The 25,971-nt window shown below is 38.8% G+C and overlaps 1 protein-coding gene, 1 long non-coding RNA gene and 2 other non-coding genes across 6 annotated transcripts; all 4 read right to left on the reverse strand.

Annotated features, from left to right (window-relative positions):
* Positions 1–3,610: 3,610 nt before the first annotated feature.
* On the reverse strand, positions 3,611–5,692 carry LOC116497274. Of its 2 annotated transcripts, none has more exons than XR_004254093.1 (5): positions 5,466–5,692; positions 5,034–5,054; positions 4,524–4,602; positions 4,215–4,270; positions 3,611–3,778 (listed from the first exon to the last, which is right to left on the reverse strand). It is a non-coding gene; the product is annotated as an uncharacterized LOC116497274 (long non-coding RNA). The 2 variants fall into 2 exon arrangements; XR_004254092.1 differs by having other exon boundaries at positions 5,034–5,057.
* On the reverse strand, positions 3,852–3,925 carry LOC116497476. The gene has a single exon (XR_004254109.1). It is a non-coding gene; the product is annotated as a small nucleolar RNA SNORD65 (small nucleolar RNA).
* On the reverse strand, positions 4,685–4,759 carry LOC116497472. Its single transcript, XR_004254105.1, has one exon. It is a non-coding gene; the product is annotated as a small nucleolar RNA SNORD49 (small nucleolar RNA).
* Positions 5,693–8,071: 2,379 nt separating the features above from the next.
* Positions 8,072–24,571, reverse strand: NCBP3 (nuclear cap binding subunit 3). 2 transcript variants are annotated; one of them, XM_032201005.1, is made up of 13 exons: positions 24,414–24,571; positions 22,775–22,840; positions 21,949–22,054; positions 20,804–20,929; positions 17,951–18,079; positions 15,574–15,647; positions 14,556–14,664; positions 13,682–13,781; positions 13,230–13,336; positions 12,553–12,838; positions 11,583–11,740; positions 10,191–10,355; positions 8,072–9,700 (listed from the first exon to the last, which is right to left on the reverse strand). In XM_032201005.1, exons 1-13 carry the CDS (start codon positions 24,552–24,554, stop codon positions 9,465–9,467), a joined length of 1,803 nt encoding a protein of 600 aa, XP_032056896.1. In that variant the 5' UTR covers positions 24,555–24,571; the 3' UTR covers positions 8,072–9,464. The 2 variants fall into 2 exon arrangements, with proteins under 2 accessions (XP_032056896.1, XP_032056895.1); XM_032201004.1 differs by having other exon boundaries at positions 24,360–24,571.
* Between the last annotated feature and the right edge of the window lie 1,400 nt (positions 24,572–25,971).

The raw sequence follows: 25,971 nt of genomic DNA on the forward strand, positions 1-25,971 counted from the left end.
AACACCTCAGCCTATTTTTATTAATTTTATATTCTGCCTCCAATGGACTTGCGAGCTGCCTGTTTGTGCCTTTTAAGGACTGTCAGCTGACAAATTCCCTGAATAGATTAGAGGTCAGCACCACCTCATCTTATTTAGTGTCCTACATACAAAGGAACCTGAGGATTTGAGTCTGCTTATGATTATGTGAGAATTCACATCACAAAGTGATCTCTACTGTTGGCGTCCTCAGCACCATCTGAGTACAGCAGGGAAGATGTGAATGGGAACAAGAAGCCTATTACCCAGAGCAGCTCCTCTCCATCAGGTCAGCAGTTACAGCATGTAGTTTGTGGATAATGGCACCATATGTAATCATTATGTTTTCACACAAATGAATTACTACATGACATCGGCATCTCGATTATTGCTAAGAACTGGCACTCAGCCATTCTTTGCTTCACGGCGTAAGATTTATTTTCTTGCTGCTTTAATACTATCATCTATTTTAGAATTATCTGTGGTTGTCAGCTGCTTAAGTGCCAGGGACTCCTGCCAACTGCTCTCTTAAATCTTCAGAAAATCCAAAATAATTGTGTTTTAAAATCAGGATTTATTTTTGTCACTTATTTCATAACACTGGAAAGTTGATGTCTTTTAAACGTAGTAAAACCAGAATGATCTTATTTCCCATCCCCTCCATGCACTGTTAGGATAAATACTAAGATTATTTAATGTTTCCATTTAAGTTCATAGTAATACATTACGTTCAGGACACCTGTTTTGGTCAAAAGGCACCATATTCTAATAGGAACAACACTTTTGTATTCATTCATCTTAGCAAAAAACAGCTTGTTATGAGGATCCCTGCTGAGGAACTTTGTTTTTGATGAAAACAATAAACAAATACCAAAAGGAAACTCTTGAATAATTAATCATAATAGATACCACCAACTTGTAACCTCAATAAACCTAGATAAGCTGTATCCTGTTTACTAAAGTATTCCCCAATCAACTCTTTCCCATTTTAATTAGATCATTCTGATACATACAAGCAAGAGCAATTACAAAAATAGGTTGCAGCAAAACCTATCTTGAGCAAATTAAACAGCACATTGAACTGCTGAGCAAAAAAAACACTGAGAAGTTTCTGTTAACAGGGGGCGTGTGGCCACGGTAACCTCCATTATCACTAATGGCATACAGAAACGCATTTAAAACGAAGTCAGGTTGCTTGAGCTCTTTCTGAAACCTTTAAGAACATTAATTCCAGTACATATCGTGTCAGCTAAAAGAAAAAGTATCACCTGTCAACAAGTTCTCATACACAAGTTTTTAAAATTATGTGAAAAGAATTTTGTTTCTTAAAACAGGGAACAGAATGCAACTATTTAAAATTTTAATTTAAACAAACATTAGACCAAACTGTTCTTCATATTATTCAAGTACGCATTCAGGTAAGAAGAAACTAATTAGATCCAAACAACTTTTGCATACTCCATTACCCAGGTTGAATGTTTACATTAAACTCTCTATCACAATAATGCCCTTAGGAGGAATCCAGATTAATTTACCTGCATGGTATTACACTATCAGCCACTCTATGACTTTTAGATGTTTCTCTGAAAAATACTTAACCTCTTCTGGCATGATTAAAACATTTAACTCTGGCTTTATGCTGGCAGAAGTCTCTGAAATACTATTTCATACAGTTAATCCCCTAAGCAAAGATTTACGTAGTGGTTCTACTGATATGAATTGGATAGCATTCTAGAGCCTTGTGTAACAGAGCTATGTTAATTTATGACTATTAAAAGTTAATTTCTTTCAACTTTCATACTTGACTGGCTATTTCAAAGAGCACAAGTGAATTGTACAGAACTGTTTTGAGGTCATTCCTAACTTCTTGCTCAATCAGTTAGTGTCTGGTTAAGGAATAACAAGCAGAAATGCAAAATTCAGCTAAGGCAAAGATAAACCTCGCTCCCCACTGGTAAAAATGGTGTTCCAGTAACTACAGCGTCCCAAGAGATTGGCCTCTACCAAACACACCCTTCCTATGAACCTCAGGAAAGCAGGAGGCTGGGACATGCCAAGTGTGTGAAGTATGTTCCAGTTCAGCCAGTGAATACAGTGTCATGGTCCTTTCAAACCCCAAACCTGTGGCTTAACAAGACCTTACATGCCTTTTGCACAGCCATCAGACACCACAGCTCACCTTGACACCGACCTGTGATGCCACATCAGCTGCAACAAGCCACAGCACCTTCTTTCTTTACCTAAGCTACACAAGGAATGCAGTCACAGCTGGGGAGGTCCCTGAAGTCTCACCCGTCCCTCAGGAGTGGAAAAATATTGACACTCCACTGTCACTGCTTTCTCCCTTGTCTTGCCATCCTGAGAGGAAGCAAACCCTCTTTGACAGTGGTTTTATGGACTACAAAATCCCTGGGTACACCCGTCCCCTGCTTTTTGTTTTATGATAATCAAGAACTGTTCACCTAAATTACTACAGTAAAGATACTACTCATCACGAGGCAGGATTTTTGACTTTAAGATATTTTGTCAGCTGTCTTTAAAGGCTACTTCCTGGCCATACACCCTCTGACAAAACTTAACATGGAACAAAAGTTTCATTGCTTTCAGAAGCAAGATGTATTTTACTCAGAGCTATACAGTTAACATTTAGATTGTTGTTGGCACAGCATGAGTGTGTGGTCACAATTAATTAATTAGTGATCTTGACCTTTTTCAGAATGCACACTTTCAAATCTGCACTAAAAATTTTCACTTGGTGACACCAAGTGGGCAAAATGATCAGCAACATATGCACTGATAGGCTGTCAGTGCACATGCTCCATCATTATACATATGGTGAGACAGATTCCATACCTCCTGTACAAATATAACGAGCACTGCAGTGTTCGAGCCCGCCAGTTTTACTTCCATAACAAACCTCAGTGGAAGTTTCAGCCTCAGATGCAGTGTTCCTCATCCCAGCATCTCGACTTTAAATGCAGATTCCTCCCTAAACTTGGCACCTTCCATTAACCTACCTTCATTGCACATCTGTCTTAGAGTGGGCACTTATCACAAAAGCAGCCTCTTTTGCTCTTACCAGTTACACCCAGATAGCCAACAATTTGCAGAGGATCTTTCCATTCCTCTGCATCTGGAAATTACTTCTCACATTTGGACCACAGCTAGAATGCTGGTACTACACAAACAGACTCTGTTGCATCCACATTAGGCTTTAAAAAAAGAGGCCAAAGTAAGGCATAAGTATTACGTTTGGAACAAGCTACAGAAACAGTTGTGTTTGCCCTGATTGGACCATTTGCTTTTCTTGCTGTAGAGGTATTAAGGCCTAATCTCCACAGTAATTACAGTAGCAGTATTAGTATCATTTGTTTAAACTGTTTAAAGCAAGTAAATTACCGAACACCAAATAGAACGCTTACGCAACTAAAAGCTGTTTACATTATTTGCAGTAATTGCACTGCAGTGTATACATCTGCTACTTTATCATATTATAGCTAATCACACAAGTGTGCAGTTCGTTTATCAAAAACATGTCGTGTAATGGAAAGTCGTTTCTGTACGCAGCCAAGTAACAAAAATAGACCCAAGATGGTTTTATGAGAATTTTAATGTGTGTAATCATAACAGTAGAATCATCTTTTCTTAAGATCTATGGACAACAAAATATGTAGCGTTTACACAGACTAGTCCCCAAGCTCACATGCAAGTTTCCTTGGATTCCTTCTTCCTCAGACAAACTTACTTTCAGCGTGAACACCTGTAATAAAACAGCATGGATAAGTTAACCATTCAACACTAATTATTAACCCATTTCTTAATATAAGAGATATCATCAGAAAAACCTTTGCTCACCACCACTCAATCTGCCGGTAATTCCAGCAAATTTTGGTTTATTTCATCATATGATATCCACAAATAAATTGTTACATTTCTAACAGAAGTAATAGCCTTTGTCTATTCTAGCACTGTCAGCATAACTGCAGTGCAGAAGACAGCTGCTCATATACATTTACCCTCAGTATTTTAAGCTCAATAAAGCATTTTTTTTTTGGTCCTAGAATTCATTAATTGTACTTTTAGAGATAAGAACATATAGAAATAGGGCCAATGACAATGTTTTTAATTATGTAACTTCTCTGAGACTGTAGCCAAAAAGCATCACAAGGAATTAAGAGCATACAGATTAAATTTACCCCAAACAATCTCCTGCTCTTGCAGTCGCACTTCCTTTCCCAGGACTTGTGAAGGGCTGTAACATCAATTGATAGACATTAGTGTATGTGGCAGCAGAGACCCGGAAACCCTTAAATATTGCTGGAAATGGGTATCATAGGGCTTATTTTGAGGAGCAGAGAAGGGAAAGTAGATTGATTCAAGCTATGAAGGATGAACCTACAAAATTTGTTTCTCATGTTTTTGGCAACCTATAAAACCCATTTATTCTCAACTTGGATTTTAGAGGATATAAAGCTCTACAGAGTCCAGTGGAATTAATCACTTACCTTCACAATAGGGCCAGCTCCACCAAACTACCTGCTCCCAGTCCTAATCACATCATGCTTATCTGGAAATATCAGGCATCTGCAGAGCAAATAAACGTTTCCTGATTAGTGCTAGCAGATGAATTTCCAGACAAATCAAACTGCACGCACATGTAGCTGTATTTCAGACAAATAAGAAGGTTATCGTCAGTTCTCGCATCTGACGGCACTTCCTATTCAAGGGTATCATCATCAACAGCCAACAACTTTTGCATGCCACTATTTGAAGTGATTAACTGCTTGTACATTTTTCCTTTTGTTGATAAAAACGGTTAACTGTTAGCTCAATGGGACATAAAATAGTTTTGAGCAGCTTTATTTCCTTAGCTAACTTTAAGCTGTAAGTATTACACATTACTTTCATTTAACAGTCCTGTATTTAACTACTTTACATTGTTAGTAATATAAGGAAAAGCCTAGAACTTTCTGAACAACTTGGTGCAGTTTAGAAGAAAATAAACTTTAACTTACCCTTTGCTTCAAGACATCTTCCTGCTGGGGAAATAAAAACAAAACAAGCATTGTTAGGGTACAATTTAATATAATTCTCTGGAATTACTACAAGTACAGTTATTGTAGTAACTAAAAACAATTAAAAACCTCCCAAATGTTTCTCAAATAGCTTTCACTAGCCACGAACCCCCTTCAACAGTTTTTACTCAAGAAACTTCCCTTGAGCTGGTTGCCAGAGCATATTTGCCACAAAGGGAAGTTTTTCACGTCAAAAATCCACAGAACATCAACTAGAAAGTTGTAACGCTCGCTGCACGGCAAGGATTTGGTACACCAAAGTACAAACGAAAAAGGAAAAGGGATAAGCCGTTTGCTAAAAAGGGTAAAAACCCACAGCAGGCCTCCGCCGCCCCCTCCGAAGCCACTCACCCCCCCAGCCCCGTCACGTACCGCGGAGCAGGCCCCGAGGCCGTCCCAGTGGGGCCCGGTGTCGGTGTCCGCCCGCTGCCCGCCTCCATGCGAGGCCCGTGGGGACGAGAGGAGCGAGACCCCTTCTCCCCCCCGCCGCTGCCTCCCATGGTCCGGCCCGGCCCTAGGGACCACGAGGCACGGCCGCTACCACCACAGCCGGACAGGGGGGTGCAAAATGGCGGCACCCAACGGCCCCTCACGGAGCGCACCACACCGCCGTCGGCCGCGCTCGGCGAAAGGGCGGGAAGAATCGCGGCCGCTGCTTATAAAGGGTCGGGACGCACCACTCTGAGGCGGGGGGGAGTGGGCTGGGCCACTGCTGCCGCGGGGGGGCGGAGGCGGCCATTTTCTGCAGTGGGCTCTGAGGGGAACGGCCCTCATGGAAGGGGGTGGCAAAAAACAAAAGAAAACAACAAAAAAAACTCTTCTTGCACACAAGGAGACGGGGATGCAGTGTTTTTGTTCAGAAAAGCTGCACTACCGTCCCTTTGTTACTTATGTTCCAGTAAAGGAGGGGTTGTCAGGGTTGTAATAAATATTGTGTGATAAATTTGTTAATCAAACCCATAGGGTGTCTTGTCAAGCTGTTTTAACCTTTGTAACTTTGTGCAATTGGAAGGTCTCTAACTGCCATATCCTGTCATGCTGCCACAACCTTAAGGACTCCAACCACAACATCCCGTTAAGCAAATAAAATGTAGTAACTCGAATGTCCAAATAATGAGAGACGATCCTTAGCTGTATAAATGCCTGTATAACGCCAAGCTCATTACCCACAACGCAGAGGAAGACGATGTTCTTAATCCCCGCAACCACCAACCCCTTTGTGTAATATGTTCGTGTGAACCCTGCACCAAAATTCACGTTTTTGATACCAGGAAAAGCTTTCTATGAGAAGCATTAGTGTGGTCCTGTAACTAGCCATGTAAAATTCAGAAACACTTATATTTTTATTCCGTGGTGTGGATTTGCTTGCAAAAAAAGCCCAACTTCTCATTTTTTTGCAGTTTTTAAAAGTAGTAGATTCTAGTAAAATACATAGCTTGCACTTCTCAGCATCAGCACATTTATTTCTACAACAAATCACTCGAAGGTGGAATCCTTGTGGTTCCCTGACCACAAAGAGGAGAAAGTGGACTTACAACACAATTCTCTATGCAATCTCTCTCTAGGACAAACAGATTTGTTAACTATGATAAGGAAAAAAACATTCACTAAAGATTCAGTGCTCAATTTTAATTATCAAAACACAGAAATTCATGTTCAGGTAACTAAGGAAGACCAAAGGTAGCATTCCTGACACCAGCAAACACCTTTTCAAGGCTTCTCTGTACATAATCAAAAACCAAAACAAGGCAAACACTCAGTTACCAAAAGAAAAAAAAAATCCTCTCTGTAGGTTGCTTCAACAGTAAACTCTATTTTTCTTGCAGCTAAATTCCTGTGGTCTCATTAACACACACAACCCTCTCCCCAAACCATAAACACAACAGACCCTACTAACATAGAGGCATTTCTAAGGCATACTCACGGCTGCATGGAAGACAGAACCAGTATTAATGGCTCCTCTTCCAAGAGTGCAAGCCATTGCCTACACCACTTTCCTTGCCTTCACATGTCCATTAGTTCGAATCTTTCATATCAGCTGAAGAGACTTTCTACTCATTCCCCTTCTGTCTTTCAAACCAGTTAGTCCATCCTTCACCAGGCTCCAGTTATGAATTTTTACATTGAAACACAATGGTTATCAGCAACATTAACAGCAGACCACAGCCAGTTACTGAGCTTAAAAACATGCAAGGATTCACAGCAACACAGGAGACTATCTTCATAGACCAGATGCATGATCGGTATCTTCCTTCTCCTTTCAGAAAAAGGAAAGGCCATAATAGATTCAAAGCAGTAACACAACACAAAGGTTTACTGGCAAAAAGAGACTGGTTAAATGAATTTTAACAGCATCTTGAGAAATGGGTAAGGTAGGATTCTATTTTAAAGCTCTGGAAGGGATATTAATGAAAGCACACATTAAAATGAATTATTACAGTGATCAGACATTGCAGTCATTTACTCTCCATAGTACTTTTATGAACCATATTTATATATTCAATAATTAAATATAAAATCAAGGGTGACACAAAACAAGGAAACAAAGACATGAAGCCCAGTCAATCACTAGATAATACTTCAAGTCTCTCATTTTACATGCTGCTTTCTTACCCATAAAAAAGCCAATAAGAAAAGTTAACTGCAGATCCCTTGCTTTTGTGAAATTTCAAACCTACTCCAACTCATTTAAAAAAAGAAAAAGTGGGGAACACAGGGAGAGAAAAAGTTGTTTGCTAAAAAGCAGAAAGGGGAAGAAATATTCACAGACATTTTGGACTGATAGAACCTACGATATATGGACAGAATCACACAATCTCTGATGCTGGAAGGGGCCTCTGGAGGTCATCTGGTCCAAGCTCTCACTCCAGCAGGGCCACCCAGAGCACACCACATCCCATCAGCTTTTGAAGATCTTCAAGGAGGACACGATCTCTCTGGGCAACCTCCAGTGCTCTGTCACCCAAACAGCACAGACGTGCTTCCTGATGTCCAGAGGAAACCGCTTGTGTTCCAGTTTGTGCTCACTGCCCTTTATCCTAGCACTGCGCATGCCTGAGAAGACCCTGGCTCCATCTTCTTTGCATCCTCCCTTCAGGTGTTTATATACATTGATAAGATCCCTCCCGAGCACCCTCTTCTCCAGGCTGAACAGTCACAAAGAGAATGCAAACACTTTCAGACTGTCATCATGTAGCACTGTTTTTGCCACCTGTTCCGTTCAGCTGAATCCAATGTGCTCTCATTATTTCTTATTCAGAATTGGCAATCAAAATATCTGCCATAGGCAACAGAAGAAGAAAAAATGCAGCTGCACTCTGATCAAACGTTTCACCTATCTAGAGAGGGTATGCAGATAAAAAAGCTGAATGTAACAAGTCAACCATGTGCACATTCACATGTACTATATAGTAAGAACATTCAAAAATATTGACATGGGACAGTGATCCTATAGTTTTCCTTTTCTTTCAGTTATATATATATGTATAGTTAGACAGCACGTAGGAGAACATCACTATAGCTTTCACCATGGCCAACAGGAAAATTCTCACAAATATAAAAATGTAAGTTTTAAAACTGTTAGATTTCTTCAAAACAACACAGCTGAAATGAGAGAAATGTCATTTCTCAGTATGTAACCAAAACCAAAGCACCCATGGGAATTTGCATGATTCTCTCCAACACCCATCTTTGCAGTCTTGAACACTGCAATCCCTACTAGAGCAGAACACAGTATGACCAAAACAAACGAGTAGAATTCTTTGAGAGCAGTGATGCCGTATGGATTCTACACAAAACTTCACCGTACTGCAACATTTAACTTTGATTTACATTCAGTATTTTGAAGGAAGGGAACATGACGTTCCCTTTATGCTTTATCCTCGCTGGCTGCCTACCCAGGAAGCATTATTGTTATTACTTTAAGAGGAAAGGTGCTGGTAAGAGCCAGAAGGGCAAGGCAATGGTGTTGGCTATGAAATGCCCTGTTCTTTGGATGAATTGAGTAAAATATCTCGTTAAAAGATTCCATGTTAAAAACATTAAGAACAAAAAGGTCTTCTTAAAAATACAGAGTATTTCTGCCTCTTCTTTTAAATTCTGAGCTCAGGGAAAAGTGTTTGGCTAGAATTAACTACAGGTTTGCTGTAATAAACATATATGACAATGCCCTATGTAACACAGGGCCAACCACAGACTCCAGACAAACATGATTGCTTTAGGTTTCGAGTGGCATATGCATCTATTTTTGTATAAAAGGAACAGAGACATTTCTGGAACCTTCACTGCAGAGTCTTTGCCAGTGTTCAGCTTTTGGACAAAGGAAATCTTGCCACGGTGCACAGTCACAATCTTGAGGATCAAAGTGTAAAATCATGATTCAGTATCTGATCCAGAACTGCTTTCCCGGCTGATTTCAATTTGTAGAGACGGTAAATTATCCAATCGACTCTTTTTTTGTCGAGACTGTTCTTTTTCCTTAATGAGAGCACCCCAAACCCTTTGGAGCTCTGAATCCTCCTCCTCTGGAGATGTCACAGAGTTTTCAGGTTTATCTGAAGTCTTTTCTTGCGTCTTCGGAGCAGACCCTAATCGGGTCCATAAATTACCTAATTAGATGAAAAAACAAGCACTTTAAAAATGACAGCAATTTACTGCATCTCTCTAAATTCCTTGTACTCCTCCCACAATGTCTGGTATGGAACTTGCTGTGCCTTGAAGCAGTGGTTGAAATTAAAATATGAGCTTCAGTACAGTCTCGTTCACTCAGGTTCCCATTTGCAGAGGACCCTACACACAAGCCTGAAGTACCATTGCTTTCATTGCACTTGTTTTACTGCCCTGTTTGGACCACAGTTGTAAAGTACTTCTCTACTCTTAACCGTATCTCCAGAAAAATATTGCTGTCTTACTCAGTTTAAACTAAACTGCCTGCAAACATTTAGATTTCAAAGCTCAGAACAAGCATGTACTAATTAAGTCTTTAATTTCATTCATCTAAATACCCTTCTCAATTTTCAGATGAAATTTCCCTTATTCTTTAAAATTGAATATAATACTGCAAATACTTGCACTTTACCTTTTCCTCATACAACTAACCTGATTTCTTCTCTCTGGTATCAGAGTAGAGGCCTTTTACATCCTGTTTGGGGATTCCTAACCGGCTGTGTACATCAGATATCGGTTCTCGACGAGGAGCAGAAGTACTGCTTGGAGGCTTAACTTCTGGAGAATGGGGTCTTTTTCCCAGTCTTTGCCGCACATCTAGGGATATTTTCAGGGATTAAAATGACAAAAATCATGTTGCATTTACCTAAGTTCTGCCAGCTAATTTTGTGTTCATTGCACACTTTGTAATACTCAAAACTAGACAGATGTCCTGTTTGTTGTTGTTTTTAATCTCTTCTATAGTCTTTTCATTAAGTCTTTCATACACAGATTTCAGTCTTAGCAATGCCTGCAATAAAATTTACCCAGATTTCACTATTTTTTTTTTCTTGGCAATACATTTGATATTTAATGTTTTCAGGTTATATTCTATCCATGGACCAAAAACGTAGCAGTAATTCCATGGCTTGCTGAATTTACTTCAGCAGCTCAGCATGTATGTATCCAGCATGAGGTATGACTATAAGATAACTGTTAGGCCTTCAATAATTCTTTTCAGATTATAGGTATTTTGCTTTAGAATTCTAATAGTGCTTAATATTTTGCAGAATAAAAATAAAAATATAAGAATATTAAATATACTGACAATCCATGATAAGAATCTCATATCCTGAAGTTTGTCTGATTTAGCCTGATGTGCCTAGTCTTAAAAAACGTTCAAACAAAAATATGAAGGAAAGAGGAATTACAGATTTACATGCCAACTTGTCAGAGGCCCAAAATGTACACAAAACACAATATACATTAATGTAACTCCTATATACATTGATACAAGAGTATCTTTCACCCATCAGTCAGATAATCCTCTGGACAGTATGTATGTCAGAAATAGCTGAAATCACACATGCTGGAGTCAAAAAAAAAAAAAAGAGAGTAAATGAAGCACAAATTTTAAAATAAATAAAAAGACTGCCAACTGAAAAATACCTTCATATTCACATTATACATATTTCATGTAAGTAGCTGGTGTCTCAAGTTTGAATTTGTGCATGACTCCCCTCATGCTGTTTCCCATAGAGTCATACAGAATCTCTGCCTCAACAATTAAGCAAATCAAAAAGGACAAAGTGGAGGAAAATAGACACAGGCAAACAAATTAAATAAAAATAAATGTCACTCACTTAAATATACTTCATTTTCCCCCAAAGCAATCCCTAACTCTGTACCTTAGTGAGGAAAAATTAACTGTATAAATGCAGAAACTGCTGCTGAACACAACTCCCTCACGTTTTTAAGTCACAGTAGTGGACAGATGTGAAAAGACTATATATCAATTTTAATAAACCAGTCAGAATTCTGCACAGCATCAGAGTTTCAAATTACCTGATTTTACAGTGCTGTTTTGCTGGCGTGGCCCATTATTATGCTGACGTTTTTCTTCTAACAGTAGTCTTACATCTACAACTTTCTCCGATGATCCTTTACTGCCAATCCGGTTTTTGACATTACTGGTTGCTATGCTATCTGCTCGCATAGAATTCCTAAAAAAAAAAAATAATAATTTAAAGTCCCTTAAACAAAACGATATTTAACATAGCTCTCAAGTCTTCTTGTAAGTAAGATTATAGAAAACAGTACTATCGGGATTTCTCTACTGAGAAACGGGTAAGAATACTAAAAACTTTTACGAGTATGATTTTCAGTCAGGATCAGAAGGAAATGTAACAATAATCACACAAATGCCTCGGAATCCATTACAAGGCAGATATGTAGATATCTAGCTTGTATCTCTAAGGCTGTGCTTCTGGGTTGAAATTCAGAGTAAATGAACATTTACTCTCAGAACAATTTACTAACAATTCTGAGTAAATGAACATTTACTCAGAATTGTTAGAAGACAATGGTTCATTATAATGAACCATAGTAATATACCACCAGAGGGATGCATTTTAAAATTATTTCAATTACCCACAATGTATGTAGTTTTGAACAGTATACCCATCATGAATATAAATTACTTTTTGTCATTATACATATGAGGATGGTTGGCCCAGCTATGAAATGCAAGAGGTTAATTGTGCTTACTTGCCTAAACGTCCATTGATTCTACTTTGAGCTTTATATTATCATAATGCTAAGTTACAGAAATCTACAAAGGAAGTTGTATTTTCAATATGTTAACTGTAAAGAAAAGACTGATACAAGCGTTTCTGTATTTTGCATTTCATCTTTAAAATATCTACTACAAAAAAAACATTAAGATTTAAAATAGTGGCTTCAGCAGTTTGTCTTTAAGCTTTGACTGCACTGACTAAATTTCAAATGACACTTTTAAAGAATAGGAAACTTTTACCTAATATTTTTCAGTTGCGATTCCACCTCATCTGCATACATTGTCATTTTCATGCTCTTTTTGGGAGAGGGGGTTGATATCATTTTCAATTCAAGATCATAGTCCATTTCATCAGAATCAGATGTACTTGCACTTGATCGTCTTGCTGCACTGCGTTCTCGAGACTGTTTGAAAGGTTGCAGTTCATCACGGTATTCTACAACAACTCTGTCATCTTCATCCATATCCTGATCTTCTTCTTCCTCCTCTTCCTCCTCAATAGGCTCCTCAGGAACATTTACTAAGCCTGTAGCAAAACATATGGATTCTTGTAAGCTGAAATTTATCATAGATAAAATCAAGGCAGAAAAAAAAAACCTGTAAATAAACAACTCAATAAAATTATGTCTTTACAGTTCTACAGGTCTACAGAGATAGTATTTTGCAAAATATTTTACTATATTCTATAGTATAGAATAATCTAAGTGAAAGAAAATCACCACAGGAGAAAAAAAGTTTCTGCTTCGGCATTCTTTGCAAACCCTTAAATTGTTATTTAGTTATAGATGTATTTTTTCAGAGTACACCTCAGTTTCATGCACTGCATGGTACAGAACAAGACAATATTTAAGGTCCTTTCCAGCTCTCCATTTCCCCAGTTAAGCTCTTAAAGGTTTTTACGTACTGGCATCAATTACCTGAATGACGATGTTTATAAGGAGGAGTTAAGCCAACATCATCCCCAATAAGCGTCCTCTTCTTTATGACATCCCGGTGGATTCGTCGTGAATGGTATCTTCGTTTCCTGAAACACCATAAAAACAATTACGTTCCTGTCACAGAAAAAGCATGGTGAATGAGCTGTATTCAGTCCTGGATTAAGTATGTGCAATTATCACTCACTCTGATAACAGATGAATACATTTACTTAAGAGATCTGTTCTGCATTAACGTTCTGAATATAAACATTACTTACTTTCGCAACAAAATGTTTCTCTTGCAAATTCATTATCACTTAGCAAAAAAATTATTCATACTTAAGAAATATTTACAGAAACTAAAAGGGAAAAAAAAATCTACGAGTTAGAACGGTTTTGGACCATCTTGTCTGAGCACTTGAAGTGTTCCAATTCCTCTATCCTGTACTCACCAAGAATTACTAAGAATCCCCTTCATGCCTCCATAATTGGGATTGCCGTATTTCATGTAATATTGGCTTCGCCTTGCAGCTCCCAGCTCTTTTTTGTCATCTGAAAGAGAAAAATTATTGGGATACTTCCCTCTTAGTATATACCTTACTACACTAGCATAAAAATAAGTAACCATCCAGTCAGACAAAGAGAGTGAAAGACTGAATATGTCTTACAGATCAGTATTACTTCAATTTCCTTCATGAAGGATAAAATTTTGCTGATACCTCATCTGAAGTTTTTCCTAGCGCCACACAGTTTTACGTGTGTCCAGAAACTTAATTTCACAAGGACTCTCAGTTTCTATGTATCAATTAACAGAGCATTACATCCCACTGTAACTGCTGGAGGCTCTACTTACCTTATTGCTGACCTCTCTTTCCTTTATGAATATGTCATTTTCTACATGACCCAGAAATTACATGCATTTTCATTTAATTCATAAATATAATTTAATATCTCAACTGTGTTTAGCAACAATTTCCACTAATACCTCATAAACATCTCAAATGATTTTCATATTTATAAAATGTGAAATTTACCTCTGTGGAGAAGGTCATCATAAAACCTATTCTACTGTATCAGGAAGAATGCCCTGAGCACAAGATAAAATTTTATGTATAATAATCTTCATACAACTTGAACTAGATTTAATTCACACATTACATGCATATTCAATTCTAAAACATTAATACCTAATAAATATTAGGTATTACATTAATACGCATAAAACTAACAATTTTGCAAATAAAAATCAAGTATTTGAGTCATTAATTAGTCAACAAAACTGCAATAAGCAATTAATTCATTATGCTTGTTAAGCTGATTATTTACCTTTAGTAGCAAATCTCATGAATAGCTTGTTTCCTTTAGCCAGTTTATTGGCAGGGCGAAGATCATTACGCAGGAGAGAATCCTCTTCTACCTGGGACAGGGCATCCAACTTTGGGGGCAAAAAAGGTATTTTGGACTCAAAAATAAAATTACTGTTGAATGAAAATGGATTGCTTACAGAGAAGCAATCAACTGATTATTAAGTAAGTTACTTTTAAAATTCTGTTCAGAGCAACTTTTTTTTTTTTTTACACACTACTGTGAATTTTTAAAATAACTTGCCCAAAAGATTTAAAATATTTTCATCTCTTTCTTCATAACCTTATCTCAGATTAATACTCAATAACCTTTCAAATGAAACTACATTACTGATTCAACTGTAGAAAATAAATAACACAACTTGAACAGTGAAAAATAACTTGTTTGTCTCTTATGTAAAAGGTTTCACCATCAGGTTCTCTTGCCCTCAAACAATGACTTACAGGCATTTTTTTTCCATTTATATCTGCTTTATATAAACCAAAATTCAGACTTCCATCATCTGTATGAATGTTCACTGAGCCATTCCTAAAGAAAATACTAATGACACCTATTATATATATTCAACCAGCGAAGATTAAATTCCTTACTCACCATCAATGTGTTTGCTGATTCCCACACATATCTATGGGCAGCCTAAATCCTTTCTTTCTCTTTATGCACTGCCTTCTATACTGAAAGCCTACTGCTCTCCATCATTTTTATTTCATTGCCTTCTCACAGCAAAATAGAGAAGCCAGTCTAGCTGTTAAATGCTGGCTGCCCTACCAGTCTTCGAAATCTACTTACAAAAACCACTCTAATACAATGCTCATCTCACCAACAGCATACACAAGCTTCCTGTCTTTTCCCCATCTAATTAACTTTGATAATTAAATTGAGAGTTGTAAGTATAAATTGTTAAAATTGTAACGTTATGAAGACTTTACACAAGTTAGAGACAAACTTCCATAATATTATTTACCCTTTCTATACTGACCTCAACATCACTTGGATGCTCATCCTCTACCTCTCCTTCTTCTGCCTCATCATCAGAACTTTCTTCCTGTTTTCCTAAAGAGGAAAATAATTGGGGAAAAAAACACATCTCCATTTTAGTGCTCCAGTTGCATTTGATTATTATTACCTACATTCTCTGAAATCAAACTGAAGGTGTTATCCATTCTTCTGTGAAGCCTAGAGAATAATCAGAACAGTGAACGTCTACAGAAATTTGAAGCACGTATGAATAACATAACATTAACTAGACAGCCCCTGTACAGATAACTGCCTGAAGCAGCACACATGGATTATAAATTTACTTATTTGAAAGCAAATGAAATTGTACTGCATTTCAAAGTATGATAGAGATCAGCAAGAGCAAGACTGCAAAAGGGCTATCAAATCCCATTTCCTTCAGCCTCCTTTTAAAATGCTGCAAGTACCTACAAGCATCCAATACTAACAATATGAATCAGGTCGCTACTCCAAAGCTTAAATTTACTGAGATCTGGAAAAAAAAAAAACAACTTAGTGACTTAATTTTGACATGGAATAGGTGACAGAAAAGTGCACACTTCCAGAACTACTTATACTGAGATGTTTGCATAGATTTTCAGCACTTTAAAAAAAATTATATGTATTAGCTCACAGTGAGAAAAATTGTTACTTTTTTCAGTCCTCAAAAAAAAAAAAAGTGAATATGGACAATCATCAACACCTAACAATTTAATTTCTTCTGCAAAGACCTCAAAGCACTTAAAAGACTCAAAACTAAAAAAAAAAACAAAAACAAAAAACCACCCTCCTTTATACTGCAGAGTTGCTTATCTTAACCTTATCTGACAATGGGCTCAATAACTTGTAATAGAGAGCTCAGCAGTTAAAAACATCTTGACAACTGTACCCAAGTCCAAAGGAAAAACTAAGCACAATTAACCAAACTGACTCCAAAGAGAACTTAGGTAGACAAACTAGCCAAATTCAAAAATGAATTGTCATCTACTGAGGATAGCATTCAAATGCTTTTTTTTTTTTTTTTAAAATGATCAACTTCTCACTGTAAAGACTAGCCTCCTGCTTCCCTAAACAGCCCTCCAATTCCTATCAAAAAAAAAAAAAAAAAAAGGAATGTAACTAAGCCAGATTACTCCAGTATATCTGTATGCAGCTCACACCTTAAGATGTAATTGAACAGTTTGCACTTTATCCAATATCCCGCTTTTCCAGATGAGCAGGTAAATTAGTTTACGTAGGAGGAATTTAGATGACACAATTTTTATTTTGAGATACGCTGTAATGATGGTGTACTATGTACTTGGTAGTCAACAAGATTAATCTGCATGTATTTATGTTGCATTTAAATAAGATATTCGCTAATCTCCAAAAACTTTGTAACAAGTCTTACTTGAAGCATTATCAACATTTTAAAGTCACATGGATGGTTGAGGAGCCACTGCATTGTAGAGAAAAGCAACAAGAAGAAAATGGAATGAGTTAGAATTATCCACAAGTTTAACAAAGCCCTAAAATCCATACTTTATAAAAAGGCTTTTGGTAGCACTGCAAATACAAAAACACTTGCATTCTGTTAATATAGCATGTTTAAGCAAAATCTGTGGAAGACTTAATAAATAAAATATCCCCCTTTGTTTTGTTCTCTTCCATACAGTACTTTGAACCACTGCAATTTATCACATTGTCCTAACAGCAGAACAGTCCTAATGTAGCAAAAGCCTGATTTTCTATTTACACCTCTAAAATGAATTTGCAACCAAGGCATTCAGATTCCAGATTTACCGCAACACTTAGTTGTATGTTGGCTGCTTTGCTCTTTTGTAACTGACCTTTCAGTGCGCTTCTTTCTTGAAAGTACAACGGTCAAATTTAGAGATGATATACACAGTGGTGAAGTGATACATTGGCACATCGGTGTGAATGGTACACATAAAAGATGGTGCTGTATCAAGCAAAGGAATGAACTGTGGTGTTTCAAAAACAGGATATTTTTTTAGACCTGTTTTTTTCCCCCAAACTTACAATCCCCATCCTTCTACTGCCTTTGCACGCACATCACACAGACGTATTTCTGTGCAACATGTACCACTATAAATATCACATCTGAATATGACCCTGCCTCTAACACGTTCAGTATCGACTGAATTACTGCTTTTGGTCTAGCTCCAACCCACCTTTTAAGAAGCAGCTTCTTCAAAAGGTTTCCAAGATGAAAGCCTTTTTTAAAGTGGCAGAATACATTTACCTGAAACTACACGATAGAAGCTCCTTCAGTAATTTAGATTACGCAGTACCCAAGCACAAGTTTAAAGTTTCATTGATTTAACTAGATGATGTCTATATATGCATATCTCATCTACCTTTCTTGTTTTTTTCAGCTGTCTTCTCTTCATTGTTTTCTCTGCTTTTTGTTTTCTCCTGATCAGGCAAGGAACTCATATTTATTAGAGCCCGTGTTGCTGTTACTTCATCAAGCCAGACCACATTACCTATGACACACATACAGAAACATATACAAAAACAAAATGCAGTTTGTGTCAACAAGCAGTCACATACACTGCCTTACTGGAAGGAAATTACTAACAGTTCAGAAACAGTCATATAATGACATGACAAAAAAGCAATCAGATACATCTCCTGCAGGGGAATTCATATTCTTTAGCACACTTGGCAACCCGGGGGACATACAGCTTTCACATCATTACAAAAAGCACAACAACTGATCAAAACCAAAACCATTGGAATGCACAACCACATAAATCAGACATTGCTTCCTTAGCGCAGCACATTTGGATATTGAATAAGGGCCAGTGCATTTCATGGATGTGCTAGCAGACAAATGTGATTAAAGCAAAACCAACAAAAACAACACAAGAACTAATACTTGACCCCACTTTTTTTTCTTTTTCATTAACAGCACCTTCGAACCGACTGCAGAATTCTGTTAATCTTTCCCAAAAAACAGGAAAATAGGAGAGACTGCTCAAGCACTTCAAAGAGGTTACAGTGTGCATAGGTTAACAATGTGATTCAGTACGTCTCATGTATGTCTTACATATCAGGAGACACTACTAAAGTAAAACTTGCAACTTATTAGGCCAATTAACAGTATTTTGTAGGTGTTGAAATTGAAAGCATGAAAAATGCTTAGTAACAGGTTGTGAGCAAAAGCTGTCTGCCAGGCTGCATTCAGTGCAAATACAACAACAAATGTCATTTACTGCTTTACCATTAAACAAGTCAGGAAATGGCAGCAATAAGTGTATGCAAATATCAAGAAAACTATTTACAGTTTCCCCAAATAAGAGCTTCTCTCTGAAATTACTTGAACAGCCAGGATTTACAAGGTGAACACGCAGATACTAACTTCAATAACTGGCTAATAATTTTTCATTTGCGTGCCTACCTGCTCTTGACATCTCCAAATTTTCAAAGCATTTACCATTTTATGTTCACCAGTTTGAAACACAGAATGCTTTTGGACCGAAACATGTTGAGATGTAATTCAATTGGGAACATTAAATTTTTGTCATGCTATGACAACTCTCTGCTGAAAAGTCACTGCTTTTTCTTTAGATTTTCATCAAGTATAGTTTTCATATCAGCACATATTGCAGCTAAGCAAAACAATGTGGTATTATACTAATCTAATGCTATTAGGTAATACTAATATTTTACTAAGGTATATTATACTAACATATATACTAATACTATACTAATCAGCATGCTAACTCCAATACGGTATGAAAATTGATCACTAAAACTGATGTGTTTTAATTATAAGTGGGTAAAATATCACTCCAGTTCTGAAGCTTGTATTTTTGTACTGCAAGTTCACTCTGGTTTCACACAATTTACCCACGTAACATTTAAGAAAAAGGATCACAGACAATCTTATAAATGCAGCCTCAGGTACACAAGTTAAGCTGTGCACTTGGCTAGTTCATGCATTATCACAGGTTCATCTGACAGATCTTCACTGCAATTGTCTACCCAGGGCTCGTTGCATTTCAAATGTCCTGTCAGCTTGTGGCAGTGTATCAAGCTGTAACACACACGGTCTTTAAAGTTAATATCTTGTAGTATACTGTAACTTTTGTCTTACACTCATACACAATTCCTTCATGATCATTCTAGGGAACTGCACTATTAACTTTCATGTTTCAGCCACACCTATAAATAAAACAGCTCCTACTTCTTTGTCCTATTATTTAATTTACAGGATTTCTAGCCACAAGACATTCTTAAAGCCTTCCAGTTCCACAATTCAGTGCTCAACTGTAGCAAATAGCTCTTATATGGTCTTTAGTATCACTAAAGAAAGAATGGTTGCCAATAACTTACATCTTTCTGGTAGTCTCACTGCACGTATACTCCCTAAAACAGCCCTTGCAATGTGAATTCACATTCCTTTTCCAATATATGTCAATCACATGCAGCTGCCACCTTCTTCCACCCACTAATTTCTCCCTGAGAATGACCTAAACACATATGGCAACAAGCCTGCTCCTTCCCAGCCCTAAACCATACTGACTTCCCTAACTGCATACAGTTCAGTAATCTTCTCACAGAACATCAGCCTCTGTGACACTTACAAGCTGACATGTTATTCATGTCAAAATGTAAGCAACATTTTTGACCATTATTCCCACTGCAGGACTGGCAAGCTATTTTATCCTGTCCCTTCCTGATAATTTCAGTTTGTCAACAAAACCTTCCACATCAGATGTTTCCTTGATTCTGTTTTCCTAAGAGCTACATAGTTTGTTCCGTCTCTGTGTACCTTAGCTTCACTCACTGCTTCTAATTCTATTTATCGGACCATCATATTTTGAAGAGTACCACTTTCACTTGAAATAAACTCAATTCACATCCCTCACCGGTGACTCTCCTGCCCTGCCAGTCTGGTCGCTAGCCACACTTCCAGCTACCAATGCACTTCTTTTGATCTCCTAATACATCAGCTATATGAATAATGGAAATGTTGTGTCATTTTTAAATGACATTTTTTTCTTCTAAACACTCATCCAGACAGTGGGCTTGATTTTCACCATATGCTATTAATTCTTGCCTTCTAAATTTCTTTTGGCTAAGGCCAATGAAAGGGAAACAGAAACAGACAAAGATCAGTGACTTTAACAGCCAAAAAGACATCCGAGGTACAGCTATGATTGATATAAAAGAACAACAGACAAAAGATTCCATTTACTTACATGATGTATCATCTAACCACTCTATATGAGCAGGAGGATATTCTTTGAAATAGGCAAAGATGTCCTGTGTACTCATTTCATCCACCCCACAAATGTAAATTGTGTCCAGTCTCACTTTAGGAATTGCTATAAAGATGAAGAGATACAAAACAGACACTCATTTCTATAGAGCAAGCTTTAACATTCATAACATATAGGCTTATAAAACAGACATTTTAAATAAGCTAAAGGGAAATTAATAAAAGCAAAGCGTGATGTACACCATTCTAAAACACTAAAACTTGAATTATTATTCCACAATGCAAAAGTTGAATTGAGAATTAAAAATGGAGAAAGGTTGTTGTAACATTACAAGCACTGGTAGCTGAAGGTAGTGAGTAACATCAAACTGCTTTACAACCTTTTTTTTTGTTTGTTTGTTTGCTTTTTTAAATGCTACCAAAGTACTTCCATGAAGTACTGACGAGACAGAATACTAATTAGGCCTGTGACCAGGATATAGTACAATTTGAAGGGCTTTGTATGCATCTGATGGAGAGCTGTTGCAGGCCACGGTTTAGCAGCCAGCTGGAAAAAAGCCTTGAGAACCAACCGGATGCCAAAAATGCCAATCTGTTTTGTGCACATCTCCCAGCTGATCTGCTTATATTCCAACACATCCAGCTTGCTGTCTAACAGCACACGTGCAATCAGTCTGTCTTCACTGTGTGTGCAGCACAGAATCTGATCTCACTATGCACAGGACATGGAGTCTTTTGCTCGTACACAAACAGTGCCCAAGGTCTTTTCCAAGGATTTAATGATTCTTAAAGCAGCACTGGTCTGAAAAACAAATCTCAGACAAGTAACACTAGGTGCCATTGCCAAACAGTAAATAAGGTACATAGAAATGTTTTCTTTTCTAGTGTTAAAGGAAGGAGTGAAACAATAACTGTTAGGAAGTAGTTTAAAAAGCAATGGCACTAAAATAGTCATTCCTATGTCTCTATATATTATATTACTATGGTAAAAAAGTGATTTCTCTTGGTAATGATCTGGGAAAACCTCTGGAAATGCAGGAAATATTATAGTATAAATAAGGACAAGGACCTGCGAGAAAGTAAACAAAGAGATCTTTCCTTCTTGACTGCTGGATAAACTCATACCTTTCTTCATCATGTCCCGATCCAGCGCTACATTCCTTTGGGCAAGATTCACCTCAGCTCGGAAATGAAAGCGTTTTGCTCTTTGTTCCTTTTTCTCAATTGCTTCCTGTAAAATGCAAAACAATGCAGTCAAAACAGGAATCAGAGCAGCATTCCCAACAGGTTACACTGTAGGACAAGGTATTTAAAATGCAGACAGCAACAATCTCTACTAATAATGCTATTTATTCTGAAGAGATCTGTATGTTTCACAAACCAAAAATAACTCATTGAAACATACCTGTGCCACATCATACTTTTAACAGAGATACAGCACCATAACAGGGATCAAGATGCATGGAAAACAAGCTATCCTGGACTGATGCTCAGCTTTCATGATGAAACAGTAAGATTATATTTTTTCTTCCTAACTAATGTACAGAGGCTCTGCTCAAAAATACATCTCTCTTTAAACAAGCACTAACACCACCTGTAAAATTAATTTTTTAAGAATACTGAAATACTATCAGTCACATAAGAGAAAGAAAAGCTCACTTGTTTCAAAATGTTCATATTGCACTTGCTTTGCAATATTATTTTATTATTTGCAAAAATAATATTTGCAATATTATGATATTATTTGCAAAATTAAGTCTTACAATTTACAAGAGATACCCGTCTGGATGCCAACCACAACTAACACAAGGAGAATTCTCTACTTATTGAAAAACGCCAGCAACCTGAACATGAGGGTAAGCTTCTGCACCTCTCCGGAAAGAAACAAAGTCTTTCCTCCTTTCCCATAGAGTAACTAAAACACTTTGAAGAAACACAGGACAGAAATTACCTTGGATGTTACATCTATTCCAGTAATGAAACTTCCAGCTTTGTTTTCATACCTCCTACTAGTGTCCTGAAACAAAACAAAACAGCGATGAAATCTCAATGAACGCTGAAAGCAACTTAATTGCTACACTACAAATATCTGGCTATTTTATTTCTAAGAGAAACGCATCCTCTTGATCCTTACTCCAAGCTACATCCCTAGACAGACAAGTAAACAAGCATTTAACTTCACTGACATCAGTGAATGTTAAGCACATCAAAGAAACCCAACTTCCTTTACTATGAGAACTCTGCCCTTCTGCAGTAGCTGGTTCCTGTACCTGTGTCTGCTACGGTTTTGACGTTGTCTCAGCAATACAGTGGAAGTCATCAAACACCTTTCCTAACTACAATTTTCATTTCAGGTAAAATTTCCTTATAAAACACAGATTTAACAGTGATGTAAAGATACCTGACCCCTGAAGTTCCAAATTGCAATTTTCAGTTTCAAGAGAAGTCAGAATGACAAACCACCACCACAATTAAACAAGTGGTTTGTCTATTTTTTACCATTATTTCAAAACCAGCAGCAGGAAACATTACCATTTTGATACATGCCTAGAAATAAAAGAGTAAACACTGAGAATGAGGCGCGAAAAAACAACACCTCACAAAACTCATTTCCATCCGTGAGGACTGCTGAAATCACAAGACCACATTAAACAACAAAGGTCCTGGACCAGTGACCCTCCATTGTTTGCATGTGGAACAATCGGACTTCTTCATTCTGGCACCCTCAGAACCACTGCCCAGTGAAGATTTGTGGCTTGAAGAATGTGTCTTGCCTTGCTATTTCTAAGGGTAAACATTTTGTTTACCGTTGTGCTACAACAGAATTATTTTGGCCAAATGACTTTTTCTAGAAAGTAGGCCAGCCTCAGTTTAGAAATACCAAGGTGCACACAGAATCTAAACACTTTTCTTAGTAACGCAGTCAAACTTTCTCTGAGGGTGCCAAGGGTGACAGCAGCAAAATAAGCATGTTATTTTAAAAATGGAAAAAGAAACACCACTGTCTAGGGTTGATTTAAGGAGCACAAGGAGGTACAGCAGCAGGGTGCTGCCTCTTAGGCCACGTATTTGGTAAAAGCTCAGGCATGTTGGTAATCAGCTAATTAGAGATTAGTTTCTAAAACATTTTCCACACGCGTTTTCAGAGCAAAAGCCTACTTAGGAGTTTAGATCAACTCTGACCCACTTTTACGTATTAAACACGACCATAGCAGAACTTAGCCAGGGACAGAAAAAAAAATAATCCTCAAAACCTCCTCAATACAGCCCACACCCCCAGCACCTTCACCCCACTCCCTCACGACCCCCCCAATCCTCATCCAGTTACCCCCATGGCCCTGGGACACCCTGCCACCCCCCACACACCACCACAACCCCCAAAATCCCCCCTCCCGACCCCCTTTACTCCCGAGCACGCCCTGCCCGCTCCCTCTCCCCACTACACCCCCAAACCCCCCACACACACCCCACATCGCCCCCTTTTTTCCCCTCCCCCCCCCACCCCCATCCCACCCCAGGCCCCCTCCCCTACGTACCCTGCCCCCCCTCAGGAGCCGGTCCCTCCTTCGCGCCCCCTGCCCGTCCCTCACCGGGAGGAGCTCCCGGAGCGAGCGCCTCACGGGGATGGCGTCCAGCTCGCCTTCTTCTACTTCCATCGGCTCGGGCTCGGGGCCGCGGGACTCCGCCGCCTCAGCCTTCACCGAGATCCGCAGGCCCCGCACGGCCGCCATGGCTCCGCCAGGCCCGCCCTCCGCCCGGCCACCGAGACGGGGCCCGCCGCGGCATAGAGCGGCACCGCCAGCCACCACCGAGACGCCGACCCGGGGATAGAGCGCCACCCGCAGCCAACCGCGGCGCCGGGGGCCATAGAGATGAGGGGAGAGAGCGGCGCCTCCAGGGCTAAGGGGAGCGGGAGGACCCAGCCGCCATTTTCTCCTCGTCCTCCTGCCCCTCGCTGCGAGCACAGCGCGGTCCAGAGCGTGCTACAGCGGGCGCTGCTTCCTACATTTTTCTTTTTTAAAAATGAGCTGCTGCTTCTGAAAAAAGTCGGGTTTTTCCTCCTCTCTGTCCTATAGGAGGTCCCATCGTGCTGTGCTTGGCTGGGTTGTTCCCTTGGATGTGTTCTTGTTTCCTCACGGGGGTGTTTCAGGAGAAAAGCCCTGTCTTCTCTGGCCTTCCTTGCACTGTGCTAAATAAACCACACGATTTTATTGATTATTCTCCTGGAATAAGTTCTGTGTTCCACTAATCATCCTCATCGCTACCTGCAGTTCAGCTCTGTGCCCCTTGAACGTGAGGGGCCAGAACAGCGATGGAGCTGAGGGTTTGTTCCTGCCTTGGAATAGGAATAGAATCACAGACTCATTAGGGTTGGATCTTAATGATTATCAATGGTTTGACTTCCAAAATCAGCTGGTCCGTCACCCTACCACCAATGTCACCACTAAACCGTTCTCCTAAGCACCACGTCCAACCCTTCCTTGAACACCCCCAGGGTGACTCGAACACGTCCCTGCCCAACCCGTCCCAACGCCTGGCTCCAACTGCAGCAGCATTTCCCCAGCCATGGCGTAACGCCACAACTCATCGCTCCACAGCTGCGCTTCCTCAGCTCACAGTCACCTGGCAAATATCACCCCACGTGGCAGTCCCATCCAGCCAACTTCATTACAAATTCCTAATGTTTCCCTGGCTGCGCGACCCTGCTCAGTTTCCGACTGCTCCGTTCCTCAGTTCTGCAGGTTCTCAAACCAACCCCCTCCAGCACTCCCTGGTTTGTGTCACTTTCTCTCTGAATTGATGGTACTTCCCAGTAAAATTCAACAGCAAGTCTTGAGTATGGCATGAACAAAAGTTGCTTCTGGTAATAAAAAGGCTCCTTCCATTATACATAATCCACTGGGACTAATATATCTTCTTGCTACTGATCCAAGCTTATTTATTTTTAACAGTCTCTGCAGAAAGATCTTTTCAAAATAGCTAATTTGAGTTGCATTTGCCAGAGCTATCTTGGCTGCTGACATCACATAGCCAGCATCTGGCAGGAACCACCAGCACAGGTGACGCTTCTAAGCCAGATGTGAACCAGAAGAGGCCACATACATATACTGTGAAGATTAGAAGTAAACAGGACATTGAAACACACTG

Source organism: Aythya fuligula, chromosome 20, assembly GCF_009819795.1.
Source record: "Aythya fuligula isolate bAytFul2 chromosome 20, bAytFul2.pri, whole genome shotgun sequence".
Lineage (NCBI taxonomy): Eukaryota > Metazoa > Chordata > Aves > Anseriformes > Anatidae > Aythya > Aythya fuligula.

Coding starts and splice junctions, on each gene's coding strand:
- NCBP3 (XM_032201004.1), bottom strand. CDS start 24,554: ATGGCGGCCGTGCGGGGCCTGCGGATCTCGGTGAAGGCTGAGGCGGCG. Junction 22,841..24,359: donor GGCTCCTGAGGGGGGGCAGG/GTACGTAGGGGA, acceptor GTTTTGTTTCAG/GACACTAGTAGGAGGTATGA. Junction 10,356..11,582: donor AAACAGCACTGTAAAATCAG/GTAATTTGAAAC, acceptor AAATATCCCTAG/ATGTGCGGCAAAGACTGGGA.